Source organism: Pseudochaenichthys georgianus, unplaced genomic scaffold (genome assembly GCF_902827115.2).
Source record: "Pseudochaenichthys georgianus unplaced genomic scaffold, fPseGeo1.2 scaffold_776_arrow_ctg1, whole genome shotgun sequence".
NCBI classification, from domain to species: domain Eukaryota; kingdom Metazoa; phylum Chordata; class Actinopteri; order Perciformes; family Channichthyidae; genus Pseudochaenichthys; species Pseudochaenichthys georgianus.
In genome coordinates this window covers 50,112-70,111 of record NW_027263324.1, presented here as the reverse complement: position 1 = coordinate 70,111, position 20,000 = coordinate 50,112, and the positions used below count along the sequence as shown (strand labels likewise).

General features: G+C 45.6%; 1 protein-coding gene across 1 annotated transcript in view; it reads left to right on the top strand.

The window, feature by feature from the left end:
* Positions 1-1,668: 1,668 nt before the first annotated feature.
* ece2b (endothelin converting enzyme 2b) overlaps positions 1,669-20,000 on the top strand; it is a 29,323-nt gene continuing 10,991 nt past the window's right edge. The window contains 13 exon segments of the mRNA XM_034079941.2: positions 1,669-1,755; positions 2,612-2,747; positions 3,479-3,694; positions 3,982-4,106; positions 4,597-4,743; positions 6,065-6,130; positions 7,975-8,163; positions 16,261-16,403; positions 17,007-17,121; positions 18,050-18,160; positions 19,287-19,385; positions 19,557-19,634; positions 19,736-19,839. Coding sequence (XP_033935832.1) covers positions 1,669-1,755; positions 2,612-2,747; positions 3,479-3,694; positions 3,982-4,106; positions 4,597-4,743; positions 6,065-6,130; positions 7,975-8,163; positions 16,261-16,403; positions 17,007-17,121; positions 18,050-18,160; positions 19,287-19,385; positions 19,557-19,634; positions 19,736-19,839 — 1,616 coding nt within the window.

The following is a 20,000-nucleotide window of genomic DNA, read 5'->3' as shown; positions in this document are numbered from 1 at the left end:
GGGTTAGGAGGGAACCTGATCTGAGACGTAGGGTTAGGAGGGAATCTGATCTGAGACGTAGGGTTAGGAGGAAACCTGATCTGAGACGTAGGGTTAGGAGGGAATCTGATCTGAGACGTAGGGTTAGGAGGGAATCTGATCTGAGACGTAGGGTTAGGAGGGAATCTGATCTGAGACGTAGGGTTAGGAGGAAACCTGATCTGAGACGTAGGGTTAGGAGAAAACCTGATCTGAGACGTAGGGTTAGGAGAAAACCTGATCTGAGACGTAGGGTTAGGAGGGAACCTGATCTGAGACGTAGGGTTAGGAGGGAATCTGATCTGAGACGTAGGGTTAGGAGGGAACCTGATCTGAGACGTAGGGTTAGGAGGGAATCTGATCTGAGACGTAGGGTTAGGAGGGAATCTGATCTGAGACGTAGGGTTAGGAGGGAATCTGATCTGAGACGTAGGGTTAGGAGGAAACCTGATCTGAGACGTAGGGTTAGGAGGAAACCTGATCTGAGACGTAGGGTTAGGAGGAAACCTGATCTGAGACGTAGGGTTAGGAGGGAACCTGATCTGAGACGTAGGGTTAGGAGGGAATCTGATCTGAGACGTAGGGTTAGGAGGAAACCTGATCTGAGACGTAGGGTTAGGAGGGAATCTGATCTGAGACGTAGGGTTAGGAGGGAATCTGATCTGAGACGTAGGGTTAGGAGGGAATCTGATCTGAGACGTAGGGTTAGGAGGAAACCTGATCTGAGACGTAGGGTTAGGAGAAAACCTGATCTGAGACGTAGGGTTAGGAGAAAACCTGATCTGAGACGTAGGGTTAGGAGGGAAACCTGATCTGAGACGTAGGGTTAGGAGGGAAACCTGATCTGAGACGTAGGGTTAGGAGGGAAACCTGATCTGAGACGTAGGGTTAGGAGGAAACCAGGTTTTAAAACTAAAAGAAACGGCATTAAAGATGTTTTGAAGTCGGAGCGGGTTGGAATCTCTGTGTTCTGATAAACACGGAATCGATCACATCTGGCTCCGGGCGATGTTTCCCAGCCGGAGGGGCGGACTGGCCATCGGGACGCTCGGGACGAATCCCCATGGGCCGGCACTGAAGTGGGCCCATGGGGATTCGTCCCGGTCGAGAGGCCCGGTTGATTTGTAGTCCCAGTCCGCCCTTGCAGGGAGACGTTCTCTTTGTCGTCCTCGACCCCGAGAGCTATGTGGAACGGGACCGCGGGTGAATCTGAACGGTTTGGAAAACGATGGATTGATGCCGTGTTCATGAAATGTACTTCCTGAGATATCACACGTCTGTCCCTGAGGCCCGTTCGGCCGACCGCAGAGTGAAGAAGACTCCGCGATCGATCAGCAGTTTCATATCGTTTTAGTTTGTAAGGCAAGTTTATTTACACAGCGCCTTTCAACACACGGCAGTTCGAGCTTTACGAGAGTCGGAAAGTCTCTGACGGACTGAGCGGGTTTCTAACCGGTGGAGCAGTTCTGATTCAAAGCTGTTGCCAGACGCTTGTACGCGGTAGTGCGGCAGTGCTGTCGAACAGACGTAAAGAACAACAGAAGACTTTCTCTGATCGCCCAAAGGACCGGAGGCGCCGGAGAAATACATTCTTTGTTCTGTCCGTTAGCAGAGATGTTCAATGTGCTATGTGTCTGCGTCTCTCTGCAGATGTCCAGCTACAAGCGAGCCACGTTCGAGGAGGACGAAGCGTCGGACACCGCGGGGGATTCAGCGTCGTCTCCTGACGCCGTGGAGGTCAGTGAACGCAGCAAAAACACAGAAGAAGAACACATGAGGAAATAGGGATTTAAATTAAAAAGTCGATAATTAAAGGTCCCTCATCATCCTCCTCTTCATCAATACATCAGGTGTCAGATATATCCAGAGCCTGTCTCTGATTGGCTGAAACCCCAAACAGATCATTGCAGCATTACCCATAATCCCCTCTGTTTCAGCCCTGTTTCCAAAGTGCTGATTCGGGGGGGGGGTTACCCTGGTTACCCTGGTTGCTGACATTTTATTTTAAATATGAGACTAAATGTCGGCTGCATTATAATTAAGCCATGTTCTCATATATCAACATCCAGGTGTTCCCACTACACAGATATCAGATTTCTCCGTATGTCCCGCCTCCTTCAGGGAACATGTTTCCGACTCTTTGTTCACGGCTGTTTTGAGTTATTCTGATTGATCTGAAAGCAACACAAACGTTTTGTTAGCGTTTAAACTCAGAGGACACACATCAAAAGTCTCCTCCAGTCTCCGTGGATACGGTTAGCAGGTGAAGTCCTGAGAGGGCGTTACATCCCAGGAGGGCCTCAGGACAGGGGGCCCACCTCCCACGAGAGAGGGCTTAGCTTTAATACACTGCAGGGAGGGAGAGGAGGGTCAGGGACTCAGACATGTTAGCGTTCACACAGACTTAAAGAGGCCCTCTGTCTTCTTCTGATGTTCCCTTTAGTGTTACTTCCTATCTGTCTTCTTCTGCTGTTCCCTTTAGTGTTGACTTCCTGTCTGTCTTCTTCTCTCTCTGTGGGACTGCATGATGGATTACTATTGATGGGGTATTAAAGTACGTGGCATGTTGTTAAAGTGCGTCTCTGATTGGCAGGTGGGCTTCAGGAAGGGCGGTGTGGACCTGCTGGGCCGGAGGACCCAGCTGGAGGTTCTGCTGTCGGTTCTGCTGCTGGTTTCCCTGCTGGCTCTGCTCGCCTGCCTGCTGCTGCTGGGGCTGGGCTTCAGCTCAGGTACCCCCCACCCCCCTTAAGGGTCACCTATTATGCAAGATCCACTTGTGATCCACTTTATAATGTCTTAACGATGTGTTGTCTTGTGTAGCTATTAGCCAATCAGCAACAAGGTACCCCCCCCCCTTATCACCTGGATCTCCTCTCGAGCTCCATTGAGTTCTTTGTAACCAAATGTCTCTCAGAGGGGCGTGGGGAGGGGCTCCTTGTTCTCATCTGAAGTCACAGACAGAGAATCAGCTCTTTGGAAACAGGGCTGAAACAGAGGGGATTATGGGTAATGGTAACAGACAGAGAATCCCACCTGTATACACAGCATTAGATCAGCTTTAGATAGTCTTTTATATTTGTCTTATCAAATATGACATACAACGCAAATGAATATTTTATATATATATATTGTAGTAATAATGATATAATCTATTTATGATTGTAAATGTATATTGTATGCAGATAGACATTTAGATAATAAGAAAAAATAAATGTTAATAATTTAGTTTTCGGGAGAAAGGTTAAATATGTGTAAACTTGTAAGTCAATAATATTTGTGTTTATCAATTGGATACTGCTTAAGTTTGTACAGTATCTTAATTCCCTTGTTTCATTTCATTATTATTCTTTTTGGTGTTATTGTTTTACACGTTTGAAATAAATCACACAAAAAATTGGTCTTCAATCTTTATAATTGTTCTCGTTTACTTTTAATAAATATGTAACTCCTCCCCCCTCAGACGGTGGGCGGGGCCTGTGCCTGACGGAGGCCTGCGTCTCCGTGGCGGCTCAGATGGGCGAGGCGATGGACCGCAGCGTGGACCCCTGCTCCGACTTCTACCAGTTCTCCTGTGGAGGCTGGGTGAAGAAGAACCCGCTGCCCGACGGGCGCTCCAGGTGGTCCACCTTCAACAGCATCTGGGAGCAGAACCAGGCCCTGCTCAAACACCTGCTGGGTGAGGGGGGGGGGGGCAGGAGGGGGAACCAGGCGCTGCTCAAACACCTGCTGGGTGAGGGGGGGGGGGGCAGGGGGGGGGGGAACCAGGCGCTGCTCAAACACCTGCTGGGTGAGGGGGGGGGGGGGCAGGAGGGGGAACCAGGCGCTCAAACTTTGGGTATTGTGAGTTAACGAGATTGCGAACGAGCTGTAACTGTGGTAAAGTGAGTTGTCAATACGTAACCATGGGTAACGTGAGTTAACGAGCTGTCGGCGTGGCTAACGCGAGTCGTGGTGTCCCCGCAGAGAACGGGACGTTTAACGGCAGCAGTGAAGCCGAGAGGAAGACCCAGTCCTACTACCTGTCCTGCCTCAACACGCAGAGGATCGAGGAGCTGGGGGCCCAGCCGCTCGTAGACCTCATCGCCAAGGTAACCACACACCTGAGGGGTTCACGAGGGAGCCAGATCAGAGGGCTAGCCAGGGGATACCCAGCATGCAGAGTTTCCTAAGGGGCTCCCTCTGAACCGGATGGACCACCTGCTGCAGACCGTTCAAGGGTTAAGCTCCAAGTCGGAGTTTCCTGGTTTGAATTCGCCATAAAATGTTTTCTGACCTTCAGCTAAGACACAAGTGGAGACAAACATCCCGCACGAATCACATGAGTGAATATTAAGTCAAAGTAACTCAAAAAACATCTTGTTCCACTGTCGAGGTTTACTTTCTCCCAACTCGTGTTCCTTCTGTTGAAGTCTGGGGACGCTGAACGTTTGATTATTGTAACGTTGTGAAGATCAGACCGTAATCAGAACGGATGAACCGTAGAGGCAGGTCGCTCAGTGAAAAGCAGAGCGTCTGCAAACAGCCGTATGCTTTTGATCTAGTCCACGTTCTGTAATGTGATGTAACCGCTTCCTTCAGATCGGGGGCTGGAACATGACGGGCCCCTGGGACAAAGACAACTTCATGGAGGTCCTGAAGGTGGTGTCCGGCCCCTACAGAGGACAGCCTTTCTTCAGCGTCGGAGTCAGCGCAGACCCCAAGCACTCCAACAGCAACGTCATCCAGGTAAACCAGAACCAGCACCTTAGAGCGGTGCGGGAACGCAGCATGTCTGCACTTCCTGGTCCCTCGTCTCGAGCCAATGGGATCTCTCCGTAGGGTTTAGGCTATAGCTGAGGTCTGAGGTTGAGACGCGTTGAAGATCACGTTTTGTTCTACGACATTAAATCATGAGTGGACGTGTCTGAGAAACGATGGTTGTTACCAAGCGGCTGAACAGGACTACAGAAGTCGTGGAGGCCGTCGTACGTCATTACGCCGAACACGTGAACACTCCTCTGAGTTAGTTTCTGTCCTGCTTGGAAGCCAGTCCCTGCCTCCTGCCAAGTGTTCAGACAGACGCTTCAACTCGCTCCATCTAGAGTCTGTGGGTTTGAATCTGGATCTGAAGTCGGCGTGACGTTGAAGTCGTGCGGCTGGACTCGCTGGAGCTCCTTTGTAGCATCACGTTAGCATGTAGCTTCTGGACGTTAGATTGATGATTAGAACAAAACGTGCATTTATCAAACAGGTTCGTTTTCCACAGACCTTCTGTTTTATATTCCTAAACCCTCTGGAGAATCCCGTTGCTTTTTGTCGAGGGAACGGCAGCTTCCTTCATCACTGCACCGCTCTATAGAACCAGATAGAACCAGAACCAGATTGAACCAGAACCAGATTGAACCAGAACCAGATTGAACCAGAACCAGATTGAACCAGAACCAGATTTTTCACTTTATTTTTATTTATTTTTTTACTTTTAATTTTTCAAATGAGGGTGCACCCTTATGCACAGGGCCGGCCCTCGGCATAGGCAGTATAGGCAAATGCTAAGGGCACATCAACCCATAGGGGGCGCCGAAAAATAAATAAAAAAATAAAACTTTTTTTATTTTTGTATTTCATATATTTCAGAGACATGTTTGTTTTTGGTATATTTATTTCCAGGTTATCGTTTCCATTTCTTCACTCTTCTTTAAACACGCAAATGAAGGTATCTTACCAGACGATGTTGAAACCGTTTCGCAGCGGTCAAAACACCGCGTGCTTCACAACCAAACGAGAGCCCAGAGTATAATCAGCTCCTTCCACCAGCCGAGGCCATCGCAGCCGCTCCGCCCAGCCGTGGCTGCGGATCCCGATCACCTGACACCAATCAGTTCTACTCCATTACACACATCAAAGGATTACATAATCTAAATCAACGGTTTGGCAGACCCTAAATAAAGTCTATAATAACAACGAGAGATGTTTTAACATATGGGCGATGACGTCAGAGCATCGTCCTATGTGAGCCCCGGACAGCCCGGCCCAATGTAACCCCTGCCTCTAACCCCGCTCTACACAGGTGGACCAATCAGGGCTCTTCCTGCCGTCCAGAGATTATTACCTCAACAAGACTGCCAATGAGAAGGTGAGACCCCCTGCGGCTGAGCATGCTCACACAGGTGGAGTTCATCGTGCGATGGAGAAGCTCTTTTTGCACGACTTTGTATTTTTGTGTTTTTATATGTTGCATGGTTGGATGAGCTCCGGTCAGAATCATTTCATTGCCATGTCTGCACTGTGGCTTTGTGCCATGACAGAAACATGTCCCGGCTTCAGCCTCAGGATCCACGTGTCTGTGGTCCTCTCCAGAAGGGAAGGAGTCATCACATACAGACACTAGTTCCTGAGCAGTGTCCTTCACATGCTGATATCCAGAGAGGGAGTCATCACATACAGAGACTAGTTCCTGAGCAGTGTCCTTCACATGCTGATATCCAAGAGAGGGAGTCATCACATACAGAGACTAGTTCCTGAGCAGTGTCCTTCACATGCTGATATCCAAGAGAGGGAGTCATCACATACAGAGACTAGTTCCTGAGCAGTGTCCTTCACATGCTGATATCCAAGAGAGGGAGTCATCACATACAGAGACTAGTTCCTGAGCAGTGTCCTTCACTTGCTGATATCCAAGAGAGGGAGTCATCACATACAGAGACTAGTTCCTGAGCAGTGTCCTTCACTTGCTGATATCCAAGAGAGGGAGTCATCACATACAGAGACTAGTTCCTGAGCAGTGTCCTTCACATGCTGATATCCAAGAGAGGGAGTCATCACATACAGAGACTAGTTCCTGAGCAGTGTCCTTCACATTGCTGATATCCAAGAGAGGGAGTCATCACATACAGAGACTAGTTCCTGAGCAGTGTCCTTCACATGCTGATATCCAGAGAGGGAGTCATCACATACAGAGACTAGTTCCTGAGCAGTGTCCTTCACATGCTGATATCTAAGAGAGGGAGTCATCACATACAGTGACTAGTTCCTGAGCAGTGTCCTTCACATGCTGATATCCAAGAGAGGGAGTCATCACATACAGAGACTAGTTCCTGAGCAGTGTCCTTCACATGCTGATATCCAAGAGAGGGAGTCATCACATACAGAGACTAGTTCCTGAGCAGTGTCCTTCACATGCTGATATCCCAGAGAGGGAGTCATCACATACAGAGACTAGTTCCTGAGCAGTGTCCTTCACATGCTGATATCCAAGAGAGGGAGTCATCACATACAGAGACTAGTTCCTGAGCAGTGTCCTTCACATGCTGATATCCAAGAGAGGGAGTCATCACATACAGAGACTAGTTCCTGAGCAGTGTCCTTCACATGCTGATATCCAAGAGAGGGAGTCATCACATACAGAGACTAGTTCCTGAGCAGTGTCCTTCACATGCTGATATCCAAGAGAGGGAGTCATCACATACAGAGACTAGTTCCTGAGCAGTGTCCTTCACATGCTGATATCCAAGAGAGGGAGTCATCACATACAGAGACTAGTTCCTGAGCAGTGTCCTTCACATGCTGATATCAAGAGAGGGAGTCATCACATACAGAGACTAGTTCCTGAGCAGTGTCCTTCACATGCTGATATCCAAGAGAGGGAGTCACACAGTCACAAGATGGAGGAACAGAAAGCAGTATTCAATGTTTACTTCAGATTAGCTCCACGTCAGAAATGAGCATGCTTGATGTCTCTCTCCAAAATGAGCATGCTTGATGTCTCTCTCCATAGAGGCTGAGTCATCATGTTCATCACAGAGCTATCATCTGCCTCAAGCAGCCCTGATGCTCTTCTATCACACATCCTGTCATGTTCACAGCTACCTTCCTTGATACCCTTGTTAGCATGCTACTCTCATGCTGGAGGAGGACACTCAGTGTTTTCCCAACAGAAGTTAAAGCCTTTGAACCTGGAATCCTCACGCCCCCCTCCAGGTGCTGGTGGCGTACCTGGACTACATGGTGGAGTTGGGCCTGTTGCTAGGCGGAGAAAAGAACGCCACCCTGATCCAGATGCAGCAGATCCTGGAGTTTGAGACGGCGCTCGCCAACATCACCGTCCCGCAGGACCAGCGGCGAGACGAGGAGAAGATCTACCACAAGGTCACCATCGCCGAACTGCAGGTGAGTCGCTAGTCTACAGGTGGCGTCGTGGTTAGAACTACAGGTGAGGTCATCTTTAGAACTACAGGTGAGGTCAGGGTTAGAACTACAGGTGAGGTCATGTTTAGAACTACAGGTGAGGTCATCTTTAGAACTACAGGTGAGGTCATGTTTAGAACTACAGGTGAGGTCATCTTTAGAACTACAGATGAGGTCATCTTTAGAACTACAGGTGAGGTCATGGTTAGAACTACAGGTGAGGTCATCTTTAGAACTACAGGTGAGGTCAGGGTTAGAACTACAGGTGAGGTCATGGTTAGAAGTGTGTGTGTGTGTGTGTGTGTGTGTGTGTGTGTGTGTGTGTGTGTGTGTGTGTGTGTGTGTGTGTGTGTGTGTGTGTGTGTGTGTGTGTGTGTGTGTGTGTGTGTGTGTGTGTGTGTGTGTGTGTGTGTGTGTGTGTGTGTGTGTGTGTGTGTGTGTGTGTGTGTGTGTGTGTGTGTGTGTGTGTGTGTGTGTGTGTGTGTGTGTGTGTGTGTGTGTGTGTGTGTGTGTGTGTGTGTGTGTGTGGCAGGCAGATGCTCCTGCGGTCCCCGTGGCAACTGTTGCCAATAGAGCTGTTGCTATGTGCCAGCATTCCTGAGGGAGGGGGGGGGGGGGTTAGATAACAGACCTAATGTATTCATCTCACATTCAAACATGACTTCCTTACGGCAGGTGAACAAGGCAGTGCACCTGAGAACTACATTCAATACATAAAAAGCAACCTATCAACATTAAGAAGATATATAACTATGTGTGATTACAACATGTAAATAAATAATGTGAAAAACACTATAAATCTATATTTGTCTGTAAACCCTGTGCAGTGATTCATCTGTGCAATAATAACAGATAATCAGGCGCATTTCTGCTCAGATGCTTTTCCGTTATTATATCTTTAATAATCTTAATACACCACTATACTAACAATAATAATAATACATGTTCTTGATCAAGCGCTTTACCAGGTGCTCAAAGACGCTTTTACAGAGGGAGAGAAATAAGATACAAAACCTGATTGAACCTGATGAAATAAAACCACATTTATTGCACGTTAACATCTGGTATACAAAGGGGTTCCAGAGGGAGGGGGCAGCGATGGAGAAGCCTCCCCAGGTCCGGTGCTTGGTTTGTGGGGGGATAGACAGGAGGGGGCCTGGTGATGCAGCAGGTCAGTGAGGGAGGAGGGGGCCTGGTGATGCAGCAGGGGGCCTGGTGATGCAGCAGGTCGGTGAGGGAGGAGGGGGCCTGGTGATGCAGCAGGGGGCCTGGTAATGCAGCAGGTCTGTGAGGGAGGAGGGGGCCTGGTGATGCAGTAGGTCAGTGATAGAGGAGGGGGCCTGGTGATGCAGCAGGTCGGTGAGGGAGGAGGGGGCCTGGTGATGCAGCAGGTCGGTGAGGGAGGAGGGGGCCTGGTGATGCAGCAGGTCGGTGAGGGGGCCTGGTGATGCAGCAGGTCGGTGAGGGAGGAGGGGGCCTGGTGATGCAGCAGGTCGGTGAGGGAGGAGGGGGCCTGGTGATGCAGCAGGTCGGTGAGGGAGGAGGGGGCCTGGTGATGCAGCAGGTCGGTGAGGGAGGAGGGGGCCTGGTGATGCAGCAGGTCGGTGAGGGAGGAGGGGCTTATGTGTTCATCCAATACATTCTTTTCATTATATATTTGTTATCTCTAAAACAAAACGTAATCCAGTTCCCCCTGTGATAAATACATGCATAGACCTATTCCCAACAACACATGGGAAACTAAAAACCTCAGACATGTCATTTATTTCCTTAATTTCTTCAGTAGGTCTTCAGTCTGTCTTCAGTATGTCTTCAGTCTGTCTTCAGTAGGTCTTCAGTAGGTATTCAGTCTGTCTTCAGTATGTCTTCAGTCTGTCTTCAGTAGGTCTTCAGTAGGTATTCAGTCTGTCTTCAGTATGTCTTCAGTCTGTCTTCAGTATGTCTTCAGTCTGTCTTCAGTAGGTCTTCAGTAGGTATTCAGTCTGTCTTCAGTAGGTCTTCAGTATGTCTTCAGTAGGTATTCAGTCTGTCTTCAGTAGGTCTTCAGTATGTCTTCAGTAGGTCTTCAGTCTGCCTTCAGTATGTCTTCAGTATGTCTTCAGTATGTCTTCAGTAGGTATTCAGTATGTCTTCAGTAGGTCTTCAGTATGTCTTCAGTATGTCTTCAGTAGGTCTTCAGTATGTCTTCAGTAGGTCTTCAGTATGTCTTCAGTAGGTCTTCAGTATGTCTTCAGTATGTCTTCAGTAGGTCTTCAGTATGTCTGCAGTCTTTATACGTCAGTAGGTCTTCAGTAGGTATTCAGTCTGTCTTCAGTAGGTCTTCAGTATGTCTTCAGTAGGTATTCAGTCTGTCTTCAGTAGGTCTTCAGTATGTCTTCAGTAGGTCTTCAGTCTGCCTTCAGTATGTCTTCAGTAGGTCTTCAGTATGTCTTCAGTATGTCTTCAGTAGGTCTTCAGTATGTCTGCAGTCTTTATACGTCAGTAGGTCTTCAGTATGTCTTCAGTCTGTCTTCAGTATGTCTGTAGTCTTTAGTCGTCAGTATGTCTTCAGTCTGTCTTCAGTCTGTCTTCAGTAGGTCTGCAGTCTTTAGTCGTCAGTAGGTCTTCAGTAGGTCTTCAGTATGTCTTCAGTCTGTCGTCAGTATGTCTTCAGTCTGTCGTCAGTATGTTTTCAGTATGTCTTCAGTAGGTCTTCAGTATGTCTTCAGTATGTCTTCGGTATGTCTTCAGTATGTCTTCAGTAGGTCTTCAGTCTGTCTTCAGTCTGTCTTCAGTATGACTTCAGTCTGTCTTCAGTATGTCTGCAGTCTTTAGTTGTCAGTAGGTCTTCAGTAGGTCTTCAGTAGGTCTTCAGTATGTCTTCAGTAGGTCTTCAGTATGTCTTCAGTCTGTCGTCAGTCTGTCTTCAGTCTGTCGTCAGTATGTCTTCAGTATGTCTTCAGTCTGTCTTCGGTATGTCTTCGGTATGTCTTCGGTAGGTCTTCAGTATGTCTTCAGTATGTCTTCAGTCTGTCTTCAGTCTGTCTTCAGTATGACTTCAGTCTGTCTTCAGTAGGTCTTCAGTATGTCTTCAGTCTGTCTTCAGTAGCTCTTCAGGATGTATTCAGTCTGTCTTCAGTAGGTCTTCAGTATGTCTTCAGTCTTTAGTCGTCAGTAGGTCTTCAGTAGGTCATCAGTCTGTCTTCAGTATGTCTTCAGTCTGTCTGCAGTCTATAGTCTTCAGTCTGTCTTCAGTCTGTCTTCAGTATGTCTGCCATCTTTAGTCGTCAGTAGGTCTTCAGTATGTCTTCAGTAGGTCTTCAGTCTGTCTTCAGTCTGTCTGCCATATTTAGTCGTCAGTAGGTCTTCAGTATGTTGTCAGTAGGTCTTCAGTATGTCTTCAGTAGGTCTTCAGTATGTCTTCAGTCTGTCTTCAGTAGGTCTTCAGTATGTCTTCAGTCTGTCTTCAGTATGTCTTCAGTATGTCTTCAGTCTGTCTTCAGTCTGTCTTCAGTATGTCTTTAGTCGTCAGTAGGATTATTAAAGCTGAAAAGAAGCCTTTGAATCCTGAGGTCTGCAGCAGGGAGACTTCAGTAGGTCTTCAGTATGTCTTCAGTAGGTCTTCAGTATGTCTTCAGTATGTCTTCAGTCTGTCTGCCATCTTTAGTCGTCAGTATGTCTTCAGTTGGTCTTCAGTATGTCTTCAGTCTGTCTGCTATCTTTAGTCGTCAGTAGGTCTTCAGTATGTCTGCAGTCTTTAGTCGTCAGTAGGTCTTCAGTCTGTCATCAGTATGTCTTCAGTAGGTCTTCAGTATGTCTTCAGTAGGTCTTCAGTATGTCTTCAGTCTGTCGTCAGTATGTCTTCAGTCTGTCGTCAGTATGTCTTCAGTAGGTATTCAGTCTGTCTTCAGTATGTCTTCGGTATGTCTTCAGTAGGTCTTCGGTATGTCTTCAGTATGTCTTCAGTCTGTCTTCAGTATGTCTTTAGTATGTCTTCAGTCTATCTTCAGTATGTCTTCAGTCTGTCTTCAGTATGACTTCAGTCTGTCTTCAGTAGGTCTTCAGTATGTCTTCAGTATGTCTTCAGTATGTCTTCAGTATGTCTTCAGTAGGTCTTCAGAATGTCTTCAGTCTGTCTTCAGTAGGTCTTCAGTCTGTCATCAGTATGTCTTCAGTAGGTCTTCAGTATGTCTTCAGTAGGTCTTCAGTATGTCTTCAGTCTGTCGTCAGTCTGTCGTCAGTATGTCTTCAGTATGTCTTCAGTAGGTCTTCAGTATGTCTTCAGTCTGTCTTCAGTATGTCTTTAGTATGTCTTCAGTCTGTCTTCAGTCTGTCTTCAGTAGGTCTTCAGTATGTCTTCAGTCTGTCTTCAGTATGTCTTCAGTATGTCTTCAGAATGTCTTCAGTCTGTCTTCAGTAGGTCTTCAGTATGTCTTTAGTCGTCAGTAGGTCTTCAGTAGGTCTTCAGTAGGTCTTCAGTCTGTCTTCAGTCTGTCTTCAGTATGTCTGCAGTCTATAGTCTTCAGTCTGTCTTCAGTATGTCTGCCATCTTTAGTCGTCAGTAGGTCTTCAGTATGTCTTCAGTAGGTCTTCAGTCTGTCTTCAGTCTGTCTTCAGTAGGTCTTCAGTATGTCTTCAGTCTGTCTTCAGTATGTCTTCAGTAGGTCTTCAGTATGTCGTCAGTAGGTCTTCAGTAGGTCTTCAGTATGTCTTCAGTCTGTCTTCAGTATGTCTTCAGTAGGTCTTCAGTATGTCTTCAGTAGGTCTTCAGTATGTCTTCAGTCTGTCTGCCATCTTTAGTCGTCAGTAGGTCTTCAGTAGGTCTTCAGTATGTCTGCAGTCTTTAGTCGTCAGTAGGTCTTCAGTCTGTCTTCAGTATGTCTTCAGTAGGTCTTCAGTATGTCTTCAGTCTGTCTTCAGTATGTCTTCAGTCTGTCTTCAGTAGGTCTTCAGTAGGTCTTCAGTAGGTCTTCAGTATGTCTTCAGTATGTCTTCAGTATGTCTTCAGTATGTCTTCAGTCTGTCTTCAGTATGTCTTCAGTATGTCTTCAGTCTGTCTTCAGTCTGTCTTCAGTATGTCTTCAGTCTGTCTTCAGTATGTCTTCAGTCTGTCTTCAGTCTGTCTGCAGTCTTTAGTCGTCAGTAGGTCTTCAGTATATCTTCAGTCTGTCTTCAGTCTGTCTTCAGTCTGTCTTCAGTATGTCTTCAGTATGTCTTCAGTCTGTCTTCAGTATGTCTGCAGTCTTTAGTCGTCAGTAGGATTATTATAGCTGAAAAGAAGCCTTTGAATCCTGAGGTCTGCAGCAGGGAGACTTCCTGCAGTATTTGAGCTCCTTTATATCTGTTGATGAACGTGGAGCAGAGCGCCCTCTACTGGCCTCTATAGTAAATACAATCTGTCTTTAATGGGAGTATTTTGCATCCAATGTTTATCATTTCTTTTGTAATTTTTGTTTAGTTTGTGGTCTTTTTTAAGTCCACCAGAAGCTCCTCGCCGCAAGGAATTTCTAAAATATAGGATGAATCCCATGTTTGACGCGGCGCAGCGCGGCGCAGGCAGGAAGTGATGAAAATCACCTTGTTGTCTGCTTTGCTGGTTGAGGGGGTGCACCCAAAACCGGCTCCTTCCCCCCCCCCCTCCACCGTCTTTCAAGTAGGAGAATACATGCCAGCGTTCTCCTCCGGTTTACAGGCACTGTAAATTATATATATATACAATAATTATGATGATGAATGCATATTTTGTTACCACTAAAATACAGCAACACATCTTTGATTCATGTCGTTTATAACTGGAATATTACAATTATTACTAACTGTGTCTGTAGTCTACAACACAACAACATAGGAAATAACAACAATAAACACGATTTAAACAGACACAAACATAAACCATTTAACTACGTAGCCTACTACTTGTAGAAGTACAAATGTCCAGGAAATATTCCAAAATCAACAACAACTGCGAGGCTGCACACACGCCGCTCCGCTTCCGCAACGTTTTGAAACGCGCCTGGTGTGTGAGGTCGCAGGAGGAGGTCGCAGTGTGGCGCAGCCGCAGCGCAGCCGCAGCGCAGCGCGGCACAGACGCTCCTGGTGCGTTTAGGGGGTAAGAAGTAGAAAGTACAGGTATTTGTGTTCAACATGTAAGAAGTAGAAAGTACAGGTATTTGTGTTCAACATGTAAGAAGTAGAAAGTACAGGTATTTGTGTTCAACATGTAAGAAGTAGAAAGTACAGGTATTTGTGTTCAACATGTAAGAAGTAGAAAGTACAGGTATTTGAGTTCAACATGTGAGAAGTAGAAAGTACAGGTATTTGAGTTCAACATGTAAGAAGTAGAAAGTACAGGTATTTGAGTTCAACATGTAAGAAGTAGAAAGTACAGGTATTTGAGTTCAACATGTAAGAAGTAGAAAGTACAGGTATTTGAGTTCAACATGTAAGAAGTAGAAAGTACAGGTATTTGAGTTCAACATGTAAGAAGTAGAAAGTACAGGTATTTGAGTTCAACATGTAAGAAGTAGAAAGTACAGGTATTTGAGTTCAACATGTAAGAAGTAGAAAGTACAGGTATTTGAGTTCAACATGTAAGAAGTAGAAAGTACAGGTATTTGAGTTCAACATGAGAGAAGTAGAAAGTACAGGTATTTGAGTTCAACATGTGAGAAGTAGAAAGTACAGGTATTTGAGTTCAACATGTAAGAAGTAGAAAGTACAGGTATTTGAGTTCAACATGTAAGAAGTAGAAAGTACAGGTATTTGAGTTCAACATGTAAGAAGTAGAAAGTACAGGTATTTGGGTTCAACATGTAAGAAGTAGAAAGTACAGGTATTTGAGTTCAACATGTAAGAAGTAGAAAGTACAGGTATTTGAGTTCAACATGTGAGAAGTAGAAAGTACAGGTATTTGAGTTCAACATGTGAGAAGTAGAAAGTACAGGTATTTGTGTTCAACATGTGAGAAGTAGAAAGTACAGGTATTTGAGTTCAACATGTGAGAAGTAGAAGTACAGGTATTTGGGTTCAACATGTAAGAAGTAGAAAGTACAGGTATTTGTGTTCAACATGTAAGAAGTAGAAAGTACAGGTATTTGAGTTCAACATGTGAGAAGTAGAAAGTACAGGTATTTGGCTTCAACATGTAAGAAGTAGAAAGTACAGGTATTTGGGTTCAACATGTAAGAAGTAGAAAGTACAGGTATTTGAGTTCAACATGTGAGAAGTAGAAAGTACAGGTATTTGAGTTCAACATGTGAGAAGTAGAAAGTACAGGTATTTGGGTTCAACATGTAAGAAGTAGAAAGTACAGGTATTTGTGTTCAACATGTGAGAAGTAGAAAGTACAGGTATTTGGGTTCAACATGTAAGAAGTAGAAAGTACAGGTATTTGAGTTCAACATGTGAGAAGTAGAAAGTACAGGTATTTGTGTTCAACATGTGAGAAGTAGAAAGTACAGGTATTTGAGTTCAACATGTGAGAAGTAGAAAGTACAGGTATTTGAGTTCAACATGTAAGAAGTAGAAAGTACAGGTATTTGGGTTCAACATGTAAGAAGTAGAAAGTACAGGTATTTGTGTTCAACATGTAAGAAGTAGAAAGTACAGGTATTTGGGTTCAACATGTGAGAAGTAGAAAGTACAGGTATTTGGGTTCAACATGTGAGAAGTAGAAAGTACAGGTATTTGTGTTCAACATGTAAGAAGTAGAAAGTACAGGTATTTGAGTTGGCCAATTAAGAAGTAAAAGTAAAAAGTCGTCAGAAAAATAAGTAGTGGAGTAAAGTACTGATACCAGAAACATGTACTTAAGTACAGTAAGAAAGTATTCATACTCCACTACTTCCCAGCTCTGCTCTTTGTTGTAGAGATACAGATACACACAGTTGTATATGCACATTGAGAAGTCAGAGTGGAGAGGCTGCCAGCGAGCAGTTGGGGGGGCCGGCAACTCTCCAGTACCAGTCCACACTCACATTCATATATATATTTTCCAAAACCACATCCAGAAACCATTGACCTCTTTCCTGCACCACTGTTTTCTGGTTCGCCTGTATGTGATGCCTCTTCTTCTTGTTCTTCTTTGTTGGTGTTGTGCAGCTGCTGGCCCCGGCTGTGGAGTGGCTGGACTTCCTGTCGGCCTCGCTCTCTCCTCTGGATCTGAACGACACCGAGCACGTGGTTCTGTACGCGCGGGAGTACCTGCAGAAGGTGTCCGAGCTCATCAACCGCACCGAGCGCAGGTCAGTGAGACGCACCTGTACACATGTAACCACGCCCACTTATGTTAACCACGCCCACTTATGTTAACCACGCCCACTTATGTTAACCACGCCCACTCATGTTAACCACGCCCACCTATGCATCACCGAGCTCTGCACCACTGCGTGATGGAAGTATGAAGACAACCTAAAAGAACATGTAACGATTTAAATAATTGAAAATAACACTAAATATGTATAAATAAGTTTAAAATAATAAGAAAAATAAACAAGAAAAACATTAAAAATATACATTTTTATATTTTTTGTATTTAAATGTTTTAATTTAAACATAACAATAATAAAAAGAATAAGGAGGATGTGCCACGTCACTGAAGTATTCTTAAATCCATGGTGACTGAATATTTACAGATGATCTAACATTTGCTCTAAAGACGCTACGCAGAGCCTGTAGCTGCAGATTTATATTTAGTGATGAGGCGCCGCGGTGACGCTCTCGCCGTGAGGAAGTGGGCGTGGTTAAACATGAACAGGGATGGAAAATGGCAGACGCTTCCCTCCGAGTCCCAGAACAGGAAACAGGAAGTGCTAAAATACTGATCCTCTGTGTGTTGCTCCTCTCAGCCTGCTGAACAACTACATGGTGTGGACGCTGACTCAGAAGAGCGTCGCCAGCCTGGATCAGCGCTTCGAGAACGCTCAGGACAAGCTGCTGGAGAGCCTGTATGGCACCAAGAAGGTACTTATACTGCACCAAGAAGGTACTTATACTGCACCAAGAAGGTACTTATACTGCACCAAGAAGGTACTTATACTGCACCAAGAAGGTACTTATACTGCACCAAGAAGGTACTTATACTGCACCAAGAAGGTACTAATACTGCACCAAGAAGGTACTAATACTGCACCAAGAAGGTACTTATACTGCACCAAGAAGGTACTTATACTGCACCAAAAAGGTACTTATACTGCACCAAGAAGGTACTAATACTGCACCAAGAAGGTACTTATACTGCACCAAGAAGGTACTTATACTGCACCAATAAGGTACTAATACTGCACCAAGAAGGTACTTATACTGCACCAAGAAGGTACTTATACAGTAGTACTACTGTTAATACTGCTGTACTCGTCCCCGGCTTGGCCTTCAATATCAGGATACATGTATTTATTGTCCTCTCCAGAATGGAAGTCGTCCTCACACACAGGGCTGCGTGGGACAAACAGTTCCCAGAGTCCTTGACATGCTGATATACAAGAGAGGGAGTTACAGTCACAAGATGGAGGAATACCGGTTCAAAGCAGTGTTCTGACGTTAGTTCAGATCAGCTCAGGCCTGCGTAAGCAATAAGCATGACAGTCACAGGCCTCTCTCTCTAGGGGCGGTGTCATCATGCCAATCTTAGGAACATAGCTTTCATAACTTCAACACAGTGTCTCATGAGCGTCATCCATGCAGTCAGACGTCCGGCTACGTGCACAGCTACGTGCACAGCTACGTAGGGCCTCTTTGGTCATGTGCTGCTCTGACATTAGAAGAGTACATTCAGTATTTCCCCAACAACTATACGGCATACTGCAGGAGAGCCTGTATGGCACCAAGAAGGTACTTCTACTGTTGTTGTCTCTCGTTGTAACTGGTTCTCCTGGCTGTCTCTTGGTTTCAGTCGTGCACGCCCCGCTGGCAGACCTGCATCGCGAACACTGACGACACGCTGGGCTTCGCTCTGGGATCGCTGTTCGTGAAGGAGACCTTCGACAAACACAGCAAAGACATCGTGAGTTCCCCCTGAAGGAAGAACGTTGATAGAGAAGAACGCTGAGAGTGAAGAACGTTGATAGAACGTTGATAGAGAAGAACGCTGAGAGTGAAGAACGTTGATAGAACGTTGATAGAGAAGAACGCTGAGAGTGAAGAACGTTGATAGAACGTTGATAGAGAAGAACGCTGAGAGTGAAGAACGTTGATAGAACGTTGATAGAGAAGAACGCTGAGAGTGAAGAACGTTGGTAGAGAAGAACGTTGATAGAACGTTGATAGAAAGTTGAGAGTGAAGAACGTTGATGGTGAAGAAGGTTGAGAGTGAAGAATTTTGATAGTGAAGAACGTTGATAGAAGGTTGATGGTGAAGAACGTTGATGGTGAAGAACGTTGATAGAACGTTTATAGAACGTTGATAGAGAAGAACGTTGATAGAACGTTGAGAGTGAAGAACGTTGATAGAACGTTGAGAGTGAAGAACGTTGATAGAACGTTGATGGTGAAGAACGCTGAGAGTGAAGAACGTTGATAGAACGTTGAGAGTGAAGAACGTTGATAGAACGTTGAGAGTGAAGAACGTTGATAGAACGTTGATGGTGAAGAACGTTGATAGAACGTTGAGGGTCAAGAACGTTGATAGAACGTTGAGAGTGAAGAACGTTGAGAGTGAAGAACGTTGATAGAACGTTGAGAGTGAAGAACGTTGATGGTGAAGAACGTTGATAGAACGCTGAGAGTGAAGAACGTTGATGGTGAAGAACGTTGATAGAACGTTGAGAGTGAAGAACGTTGATAGAACGTTGAGAGTGAAGAACGTTGATAGAACGTTGAAAGTGAAGAACGTTGATAGTGAAGAACGTTGATAGTGAAGAACGTTGATAGAACGTTGATAGTGAAGAACGTTGATAGAACGTTGAGAGTGAAGAACGCTGATAGTGAAGAACGTTGATAGAACGCTGAGAGTGAAGAACGTTGATGGAACGTTGATAGTACGTTGAGAGTGAAGAACGTTGATAGAACGTTGATAGTGAAGAACGTTGATAGAACGTTGAGAGTGAAGAACGTTGAGAGTGAAGAACGCTGAGAGTGAAGAACGTTGATCGAACGTTGATAGTGAGGCTCATCTCGTGTTTCTCTCTCAGGCCGAGGAGATGATTAATGAGATCCGCTCAGCGTTTAAAGGCGCTCTGGACCGCCTGGGCTGGATGGACCCACACACCAAACGGGCTGCCAAAGACAAGGTACACACACTCACACACACACTCTCACACACACACTCTCACACACTCACTCACTCACTCACTCACTCACTCACTCACTCACTCACTCACTCACTCACTCACGCACCACCTGTAGATCAGTCCAGGTGTTCCCAGGTGTCTCTGCTGATTGGTTCCTGTTTGTCTCGATAGGCCGACGCCATCTACGATATGATCGGTTTCCCAGAATTCATCCTGGACCCCAAAGAGCTGGACGACGTGTACGACGGGGTGAGTGTGTCGCCGTCTTCTTATATTTGAAATGTTTTACATATTGTTTGTTTTATACACTTCCTAAGTCGTGGTGATAAACCCGTTATCTTGTGTTTCAGTACGAGGTGTCATACGACAGCTTCTTCATGAACATGCTCAACTTCTACAACTTCTCCTCCCGAGTGATGGCCGACCAGCTGAGGAAGACTCCCAACAAAGACCAGTAATACACACACACACACACACACACACACACACACACACACACACACACACACACACACACACACACACACACACACAACACACCACTCTTAACCTCCTTTAAAAAGTAAATATAACAGAATAAATCAGATTCCACCGAAATATGACTTTGGGATTGTT